Source organism: Halictus rubicundus, chromosome 9 (assembly GCF_050948215.1).
Source record: "Halictus rubicundus isolate RS-2024b chromosome 9, iyHalRubi1_principal, whole genome shotgun sequence".
Classification (NCBI taxonomy): Eukaryota; Metazoa; Arthropoda; class Insecta; order Hymenoptera; family Halictidae; genus Halictus; species Halictus rubicundus.
In genome coordinates, this window is record NC_135157.1 from 9,221,539 (window position 1) to 9,232,889 (window position 11,351).

General features: G+C 39.9%; 1 protein-coding gene across 1 annotated transcript; it reads right to left on the reverse strand.

Annotated features, from left to right (window-relative positions):
- Positions 1-1,884: 1,884 nt before the first annotated feature.
- LOC143356983 (uncharacterized) lies at positions 1,885-5,964 on the reverse strand. The gene is made up of 8 exons (XM_076793097.1): positions 5,935-5,964; positions 5,133-5,194; positions 4,873-5,009; positions 4,702-4,830; positions 3,154-3,732; positions 3,046-3,114; positions 2,763-2,928; positions 1,885-1,993 (listed from the first exon to the last, which is right to left on the reverse strand). Exons 1-8 carry the CDS (start codon positions 5,962-5,964, stop codon positions 1,885-1,887), a joined length of 1,281 nt encoding a protein of 426 aa, XP_076649212.1.
- Between the last annotated feature and the right edge of the window lie 5,387 nt (positions 5,965-11,351).

Sequence of the window (11,351 nt, forward strand, 5' to 3'; positions counted from 1 at the left end):
GCAGAGATCCAACGTGTAGTAAGCGGACACAGGTGAAATCGTCCTCTCTGTGCAGCATAACATCTGCTCTCTTTCACTTTCCGCTTACTTTCCATTTCGAACTAATCCTCCGGCGCGCGAGCAATTATGGTCGCAGAAAAATCCGTTACGGCGGATACGGATCGGAAGGATCTGACCGTTGCACGATCTTCTTCGTTAAACGCTTCCTATGGTGATTAACGACTCGAGGAATGGAGGATAGAGCAGGGGAGAGAGTGATTTTCTTGGAAAAAATCATTTTAGATCGATTACTGAAGTGTCATGGCGCCCGGAAGTGAATATAAGTTCGCAGCAAGAGTAATGGGAGCTTAATACGAGCTGATTTCCCAGTGAGAGTTAGGGTCTTGGATTTAGTATTGATTACGAAAACGTGATTGAACCCTGGTGACCTGTATCACTATGGAAATGAGTATGGAAACCTAATGAGTGCTTGTTTTAAAAGATCTCTTTTGTATTTTGTATTTTATTAATACGTATTAATTTGTATTTTATTAATATTTACTGGAATTACCATTTTGTATTTTATTAATATTTACTGGAATATATTGAGAGTTGTATGTATATTTATTTTTAAGCTTTTAAAAAATCATAGAATCAGCAGCTTGAAAATAAATAATTTCTAATGGGAAAATTGTTTCTTACTGAACTGTTTTGTATTGTTTGGTTACTATCTACTGAAAAATGCACTAAATTTAGGTTGTTTTTATTTTTCCAGTAACATTTTTGGAAAATATATGAGAAATTTTTTCAAAAAAATTTTTTTGAGCCTTTATCACGGTGCATTGGCTGCTCCAATAAATTTTTGTATGTCTCAAATGCATTTCAAACAAAATTTCTTGCAAACTATATTCATGATGAAGTTTATTTATAACAATCACATAGTTGGTCAAAATATGACTACTTGCATAATTTGACGATTATATAATAAAACAATTCTAAATGAACTTTCTTTTTACTCGAAGGAGAAGGTAAACGCATCGTTTAAAAAACGTACAAAACAATTTATTTAAACATAACAAAGCAGTATTTACAGAGCGTACGGTATGTACAAAATGCAACAAAAGTGCAGAGAGCAAACAGTCAGGTATGTCGCGATCGTGAAAGATCATTAAACATCTAAGAACGGAGACACTATGGCCTAGGCATAAATGCACGAACGATCGTGCGTAACAACTAATCAACAATTTCCAAAAAGTTACAGCTACAAAAATATACTTTTTCAGCCTCCATAGAAACTTCTGTGTCACGCTCGCATTCTTCGTTTCAAACTCGAGCACAGCTTCTGCGAACTTAACTAGAAAATTAAAACGATCTCCGGCTTATCTGGATCACCGACATCAATCATACTATACACGATCCAACGTGACGAGTCAGTACAGACAAACGAAACACCAGCGTGCGTCTTTTGTTAACTATCTAAAAAATCTAATTTCAACTCTGTCGCGCTCTACTGGCATTTGTTTATCTTTGCTGACTCGTTGGCCGAAGTATAGATCATCGATCTCATCCCGGTAGCGTTCTTATAATACTTTTTGCGCCGAGATCGCATCATTGAGCCAGCGATTTCGTTCCAGACGGTCGAGAGATGATTTATGATCGTGGCTGGCGAGCGAACGAAAGAGAAAATGGCCTAACGAGGTCGGCCAAGGCGAAAATCACGGGAAATCGGGCCGATCCCCGTGGACTCGGCGATTCGTTGTTCAGAGTGCACTAAAGAGAGCGCACAGTATTGCGATCGACGGTCACGCGACGATAATGATCGCGTGATCCGAACGTGACTCGATGATCGATGTCGGAAGTCGGTCGGAAACATTGGTTGTTTGATTTCTTCAGGTAGTGTCTTGCTTATTTCTTCTTGTGGTAGCCCGAGAAACCACCATGACCACCGCCACCGCCTCCGCCGCCCCCATGACCACTCGAATAGGAATCGAAACCGCCGCCTCCACCATGACCACTGAAACAAATGCATTCCTCGTTAATTTTCTCCTTTTAAATACTGTTCGACGGGCTGTGAAAGTAAATTAATCGGTGAAATCTCATGGAGCGACTTACTACTGGTGGTTTTTGGATTTGTTACCCACTATCCGCCCTCTTGTGTTAATTTTACACGCTTTTTTATTGTTTTTTGGTTTTGTTTCATAATTTTCTTTTTGGAAAAAGAAGTTTGCAGATGTTCATTTTTGTACGTTTGTGTCAATTTCACAAGATGAAGCTGATTATTTTGGGTATGCGAGGGTGGGTGAAAATTTAGTTAATAGTTAAATAGTTGAAGTATCAAGTTGGATAGTTAAATACATTTTAGTAGACGCACCACCCCTGGCAGAAAGTGCTGGAATGTGATTGTCAACGCGATCACTCGAGAGATTATTATTTACATATTCAAGAAGAAATGTTCTGTGCATTGAAGAAATGAGAATAAAACAGTTGACTACAGGGGACCCTTGTGTGAACAACCAAATTGGACACACAAGGGTCGCAGAGGTTGTTAAGAAGGGTAAAAAATTTCGTTTGTCTTCTTACCAGACAACAAGAAACAACGACGGTCCCCTGGAACGTGGAAATCATAAAAATATTACATATTCGTAATAATATCTTTTTTACGTCAAGACAATTATTTCTTTTTACTTTCTTTACTTGCGAATAAGTAATTGAACTTCTTAATTTCATTTTGCCAGAGGTAGTCTTTCCATTCGTCAACACTGACTAGTTCATTGATTTCTCACCTGCTTCCAAAGCCTGATGAAAATCCGCCACCACCACCGCCATAGCCGCTGCTACCAAAAGAGTGGTGATCACCACCGCCACCTCCAAATCCTCCTCCATGGCCCCCACCGCCTCCAAATCCACCTCCATGGCCACCACCTCCTCCGAATCCGCCTCCATGGCCTCCTCCAAAACCTCCACCACCTCCTCCGCCGCTATGATGTTCTTCTACAATTATGGTGCCTCCTCCTCCACCACCATGGCCACCACCTCCACCATATCCTCCTCCTCCATGGCCTCCACCTCCGAATCCTCCTCCATGGCCTCCGCCACCTCCGAATCCTCCTCCATGACCACCTCCAAATCCACCACCTCCGCCGCCATGATCTTCGATGATGATAGCTCCTCCACCATGACCTCCACCACCACCTCCATGACCTCCTCCTCCGCCAAAGCCTCCTCCGCCATGATGATCGAATCCTCCACCTCCGCCGCCACCATAGCCACCTCCTCCTCCGAAACCTCCGCCACCATGGTGGTCTTCAATAATTATTCCTCCTCCATGACCTCCACCGCCTCCAAATCCACCTCCATGGCCACCACCTCCTCCGAATCCGCCTCCATGGCCTCCACCAAATCCACCACCACCTCCTCCACCGCCATGATGATCTTCTAGAATTATGGCGCCTCCTCCACCACCGCCATGGCCACCTCCTCCACCATATCCTCCACCTCCATGACCTCCACCACCTCCGAATCCTCCGCCACCTCCAAATCCTCCGCCGCCATGGTGATCTTCTATGATGATTGCTCCTCCGCCACCACCATGACCACCTCCTCCACCGTATCCTCCGCCACCACCATGACCACCTCCTCCACCGAATCCTCCGCCTCCATGGTGGTCACCGAAGCCTCCACCACCTCCGAATCCGCCGCCATGACCTCCTCCTCCTCCAAATCCGCCTCCGCCGCCATGGTGGTCGTCGAAGCCTCCTGGACTCGTTATTATCACGTCACCATGGCCTCCTGTAATAAATCACTTAATTATTATGTTGCTAAAAAATGTATAGTTATGATTACAAGGTGTAGCTATTGATTTGTACAATGTCCTGTGGAATATTCAATGTTCCTTCATTCATGGGCAAGACTCCTTCATTTAAAATATGTGCATACCTACACAACAGTAATTATAATTTTATATCAACCACGTCTATTCATTATGACAACAAGAACACTGTCAACAGAATAAACTAGGCTAAATCCTGGGAAACTTTCAACAACGTTAGGTCACACTGTAACCTTGCAAAACAAGTAGCGCAACTCGCAAATCCTGTTGCAGTGAGAACACACAGCATGCGCAATATGCACGTACGTACATACATGCAAATCGAATACTGCAAACGAATTCTCGCTCCCGAATCGGGGAGGTGAAACCCACATAACGAGTTCCACTGCTCGGACGGGGTTAAACATCGCGTTGAGAGAAACAGTAGACGTATTCTCTAAATGCTCGAGCGTATATCGAAAGCGCCTAACGTCTGAGGCCTAAGGAGAACGTGAGAGAAGAGATTCTGCTATTATCTCCAACAAAGTCACGAATAACTCTGATACGTTACTCATGTGTCACATGGGTTCCGCGATACTCTAGACTGACAGACTTTCCTTTCCCGTTTGGGACAACTGCGATTCGAGATCTTCTGAGAGAAACTTCTCGTGTTAAAAATCTGATTGAACTCTTGACCTTCCCGTTCCAAGTTTCTACTTCAAGCTATCGGTAAAAATTTATTTCTACAATTTTCATAGAAATATTGTCGTTACTACGGTCTCAGTCAAGGACGACAATTTTTATCAACGCTTCAGAGTCATAATTCGGATATAAAGAGTAAAAAAAAATATCGAATAACCAACAATTGTAAATGTATTAGAATTTAGTCTCACCTCCACCACCTCCGTGACCACCTCCTCCGCCGTATCCTCCTCCATGGCCTCCACCTCCTCCAAATCCTCCACCATGACCACCTCCAAATCCTCCACCATGACCTCCTCCTCCTCCATGACCACCTCCAAATCCTCCACCACCATGATCTTCTATGATGATAGCACCTCCACCACCTCCACCATGGCCACCACCTCCACCATGGCCACCTCCTCCTCCGCCATATCCACCTCCGCCGCCGCCACCATGGTGGTCATCGTGCTCTTCGTATTTGATGACCTTCTTCTCATCGTGCTGGACTATCTCCGGTACATGGATCCTTATGTGCACGCTAGAAAGTTGATACGCAGTATGATATTTAATACGGACTTCATGAAAGTTATTGCCGTCTCGGTACAATGGAATTTTAATCACTGTTCTTTAATGATACCGGGGAGCAACGATCGCTACTCACTGTTCTTTGCCGAACGTCGCTAATCCTGTGGTCAATATTGTCACGAAGACCAGGCATCTTATCTGTGGGCAAATTATAAATGTTCGAATCAAATTTTCAAATCAAATTCAAAATTTTACTGTTCAATTTGAATATACAAATTTTACTATTCAATTTGAACGTCAATTTTTGTCAACTATTTTACAAAGACTAGAATTATATAAAATTGTATAGAAAGTTATTGATACGGATGATTGGATCACAATGGCCATAAAATAGAAAGCTCGTTAAATTAATTTGAATTTTGTAAAATATTCTGTATTGTGCAATCACGTGTATTATAATAATATCTGCAACCTAGTGGTTACAAGAAGTAATACCATACCATTAGTAGATACTAATAATGACAAGTAACTGCTATGTCATTACAGTCTTTGCAAAATGGGTGACTACGAACCGCAAAACCGGCGATTGTCTACCAATTATTTGTTCGTCTAATTATAGTTATTAGAGCATTCTATCTTCTTAGATCAATGAAAAGACAAAACGTTTTAATAATCTGACTGTCTGAAGAAATGTCATAATTAATTCGATTAGACCACTGGAACTATGTCAAAATCCTGAACTCTAATTTTATAATTTACAATTATTGAGATTTTAAAGACGCACTCGTCAGGAATTATTCAATAAATTGAGTAATATAACATAGTAAATTTTAATAACCCTCCATCATAATCAATGTCGTGTTAATCCTGCATCACAACCATCTATCCAAATTTATAGACCCAACTACATAAAGTCCTTATAACAAAATGCAAATTACAATATTGCTCTGGCCAAGTCTGACTGTCATCTTTATGTCAAATAAAAATTCTCGAAGTCTGATTATAAAAATCTCAAATGCAAAAATAAGGGAATTCATTCTTTCTAATAGAATAATCTAATTATGTCGAAAATAGAGTAACATTTTTAAATTCTTCTAACACCTCACAGTTTTGTATTTCACTCTAGCACAAAAATATGCATCCCCTCACTCTAAGCAAGTTCCAAAAATAAAGCTAAAAACGACTTGGAATCCTCACTCTACCAAACAAAAAATTTCCATCCCTCACTCTACCAAAAAATCTCCATATCCCTCACAATCACAGAAACCCCCAAAGTTCGAAAATCACGGTCACCCTCAGACTTCAAGGTCGCACAGAAAGATCCTTACAGCAGCTTTCGGGTCCATGGTCCTGGGTCCGTGGCACCTCTCCTCTCTTCCTGCCTCTTCCTGGTCAGCTCGTCACGATGCTCAGGAACACACTGTCATATATATCCAGCAAGGATCCTGCCTATATATAGCGGGCCCGAAGGAAGTACCGGAAGCGGGGCCAGCAGGTGGGGGATACAGACGATGATCGGGGCCCAGCCGACTCAGAGAGGGCCCCCGGGAATCGGAGGTGGCTGAAGAGACGGTGCAGAATCGTGCAACGGACCTACCAGGTAGCATAACTGTTTGTGTGAGTGTCCGTGGAGGAACGGCCGTGACCTACAGTCGAGAACCGCACCAGAGAAACTCATGCTCCGGGCGGTTTATGGTCGCTGCCCTCTGGGGTAACAAGTCTGCGCCGAGGGATCGTCTGTCAATGCGGAAAGCGAACGTCCAGTGCTCCAGATCGATCTCACGGGACCCCATAACGGAAGTGACGCGTCGATGAACAACCATCGACAGGTAGAGTACTCCTTTCTGTGCTAAAATACTTCTTTCTGTCGTTTGTCATACATGTATAAATATTTTTAAGATGTCACGAAGACTTTGATACCTTTGTCAAAAATGAAGGCAGTGCATTATTGATTTTTAATTGAGTTCCCTTACTTAATTCGTTCATAAATTTTATCCCCAGTGATTTCGAGGGGTGGAAAAAATTTTATTAAGCGTTCTCTTATTTTAAAAAATGCACAGTTCATTTATAAATGTTTTTAAAGTGTCATGGAGACTTTGGCACATCTGTTGACAAACATTCGTGTGTATTGTTGATTTTTAAGCAGTGAATACGTTAACAATAATCATCGCGGTTTAAAAGAAACTATAGTGCAAACCGTTGTTAAATTTCAGTGAAATTCATTTGAAATTATCAAGCATATATTCTGCAGTGAATACATTAGTAATAAACATTGCGGTTTCACAACTGTTTGGTAATTAATTCGCGAGAAGATGGCGTCGCGAGACAACAGAAGAAGGGTTAATAATCACCCATCTGGCAGATTGTTTTTCTAATCCGTAGGTGAAAATATTAGAAATGATTGCTAATGGCACTGCAGATTCGAACTTCGGTCATCCGGGATTCAGTGGCTGAAGTGGTGAAAGGTTTGCTTTATTTGCCACGGTGAAAATCGATCTCGCACAGTGCTCCGCGGGACAGGTGTTTTATGTAACGGTGAAATGATATACATTTTCGGCAATTTTTTACAATTGGGACCGTAGCGACGCGAGTTTCGAATAGAAAATCGAAAGTTGACGAACGGGCTTGAAGCAAGTCAATGAACGGAGAACAACCGCTCGACTATGACGAACAATCATAGTGAACTCGATGTCGTTGGCTTAAGGTGAATTTACACATCCCCCCTTCGGATGTACGTCGCGGTTGAATCATTCGCGATGAATACCAAAGACGAGAACTTATTTATAATTTTTCAATGAATTCGATTCCCTAGTTCTCAAAATGGAAAAGATCACTTGACTGGGGATTTTATACATTTATAACAAAAATGGATAGGCGTAAAAATATTAGACAAATTTTTAAAATATATTATTTTCTACCTATTAAACATGTTAAGAAAAAAGAATTTCTATTTCATTCCAGTTTTGTTGTAATTCAGGTAGAAAATTTTTATTTCGCATAAACTGTTTACTAATTTTTTATGATTATTTTGGCTGAAAGGCAGAAACAATTTTCTCACCTTTCATCGTGGATGATTCTTCCACTGATCCAAAGTGAAGAAGTGTAGATTTGCCTAAGCTAACGACATCGAGTATACTTCTGTTTGATTGTATCTTTAACCCACTTTTCCATGTCTGTAACAAAGGCGTAGAGGAACGCGAAAAATTTGTAATTGCCGTGTTCCTATCGAATGTGAGAAAGTCAGTCGCCACCGAGGAACTCTCACGAGTCACAATAAATGCGATAAATTTCTTAATTAATCCGTAGCACCCGTTTCCCTTGATCCTCCGGCAATTTTGCGAATGCTTCACGTGGGTATATGCGTCCTTTCACTATCCGTCATTCCCGTGTCGATGCTCCGTACGTTTCTTTTATGAGACAACCGGGATTTAGGTTAAATTATCATAACTTTATACTTTTACCTCTCTCCTCGATCCCGCAATATTGATCCTGCCTTTTATGCGATTAACATTACAGTTTCTTTACCTCTTCAGTTTCCGGTATTAACTATACGAACTTCTGTAATTTGTCATCAAAATCTACGTTGGTGACAAGTTAATTTTTAACACTGCACTCATTATTTTGAAATAAATTGTTCGAGAGCAGTAGCAATTTTCCTACAATTTTTGGAATTTACGTAGTGTAACTATTTCTTCTGAAATTGTTATTTAAAAGAGAATTATGAAGTTTTCATGTTGCAAACAAATTTTTGAAATTTATGTAGTGTAACAATTCCTTGCAAAATTATTTAAAAGATAATTATTGGAGCTTCTTTCACATTCAGCAAAATCTTTAAAAAGATTAATAAGCTTCAGGTTGGTAACGTCTTAAATATTTAAAGCATATAAAGATTTTAAAACTGAGGATATTCATGCACTTATGTCACGTGCAAATATTCCACTTTAATGATTGAATTCTTAGAATCATCTATCCAGAAAATTTCAATTTCACGGCTAATATATTTTCTTTCAAACGCAGATTTAGATACGATAATTTCTTCTGCGGCTAATATTAGCTAACAGACCGATTAATGTTCATAAACGTTGCTGTTTTATCTGATTTCTTAGAAATAATTACACGAAAGATCTTCAGACGATGAATCACAAATATGATATATGCACATATGTGCGAAATAAAACTGGTAGAGTTAATAACTTCGCATACTGAATAAATGAATAAAAATGTTGCACAATCAAAGAATCAAATATTGTAAACCATCCAGAAACAGTCTGATTTCTCAAAAATAATTATACCAAAAATCTCCAGACGATTCATAAATTTCTACTTTATAAATGTTAACACAACCAATTTTATTTCATTCTAATGTACTTTCCAATGTCTTCCACTTTTATTCTAATCAATTTAACTTAATTGTTAAATGAATAAAAATGCAGCGCAACCAGAAAAGAATTAAACATTCCAAGCTATTAGAAAATTGTCTGACTTCCCAGAAATAATTACAGAAAGAATCTCCATTAATTTCTTCTTCGTACATGCACGAATTAATTCATTCTTATTTCACTCGCAATTTCACATGTGGAATAAACGAACAAAATTGCAGCACAATTAGAGACAAATTAATTATTCCATAGTATCAACAAGCAAAAATTAAATTACACGTTCGACGGTTACAAGAAGGATTACAAGAAGCGTTGAACGGCTGAAAAGCCTCGCGAATGTTAGATGAGATCATTATTAACCATGCTCCGAGCACAGTAATCGGAACTCCAGAAACCGATTCGCTTTCGAACATAGTTGCAAGATCACCGATCGGTCTCGTGTTGCTGGCAACGCGAAACATGTTGCACAAGATACGATCGGCAAGATTCTACGAGGGCAAAAACCATGGCGTTTTCCATTTCACTTTTCATCCGGAGCGCGTGCGAACGACATCAACGGTGCATCAGACTCGCTTTCCTCCTACAGGATTGTTGCATAAATCGGTGGACAGAATGCTTCACGGTGCAGGAGCACGCGCTTTCCCTGATTTCCAGAATAAAATCAAATGGAGAACGTCTGTCGCACTTTGTCTGTTCGCGGAAAAATCGCATAGGCCGGCGATATTCGTTTGAGGAACGTTTCTCTCGGCTCATTCGTTACCGGTGGATGCACTTGGATCTGCAATAAATTCCACCGACAGAGATATCAAATTCTTCCTCGGGTTTCCCTTTCGAGAAATTTCCCGCATTGCTCGAATAATCGCCTCCTGTTCGCCAAGGTCGTGCCCATAATAGCGCGATTAGGAAAGAAATTTTCACCCTAATGGAAAATTTTGACGAACCTGCAGCAAATGAAATGGCAGGAAATCGTGTTAGTGAGGTTAACCGTTTTGTTTTAATATCAATACTGGTCAGCATTGAAGACACATACGGCAATTTTATAAAAACTAAAGGAAGAATAAAAATTCGCCTTTACACAATAATCTGGAATTATTATATTACGTTGTTGGTTTATGATTGAATGATCTATTAAAAATTCTTAGCCATGGGCCACTTAAAAATATTATACAATAATCGCAAACAGAATATATATTGATTAAAATTAATTTTGAGAAGTAGTTCTATAATTTTCCATCCACCTTGTGCAGTTACTTCTGATAGGATTGATGGCGCTAATGGTTATCGGTAATAAGGTGATCAGCGATATTTTCGATCATGCGAATTGTACACCTCGGGTAGTTAACAAGTTAAGTAATCATAAATAGACACCGAGGTATCGTAAACCGTCTTTATTCGATGCAAGAGACGTTAACCGTTAGAAACAAGAAAAGCAAGGAGACGTCGTGGCGTAAGAGTACTGTGTTGTCGAAAAGTAAAAGTACAATTATCTCGGGTAATCGCCTCTAACCGGAACCTCGCTTAGGCGTCCCCTACGTAAATAGTTCGAATACACTGGCAACCTGTTTGACCTGATTAAAAGTACCGCTGTCACAATTATTTGCAATCGTACAGGCAATAATCTCACTTGTCAAATCACTGATTAAATTAGGACTGTTCCGACTCTATCTGAAACCATAAAATAAAACGAGATATTGATGCATAATAAAATTGTTGTGGGGGATAAAATTCTCCTCGGCTTAATTCCTTTTTCAATTCCTCCACGAAAATAAAAATCTGCATCAGTTTAATTGAAAATGTCATACTGATTTTCCCGAGCTCAATCGATTCGAAAAGAATTGACGATTCATTTTTTGTACTACTATTTTTTGAGTCTTATTCTGATTTATTTTTGGTTCTGCTTTTCCGTGAAATATTATACTAAGACTATTCGTCTTAATGTCTATCAACGCTAGATCGTCCCTATTTGGCGCCGACGC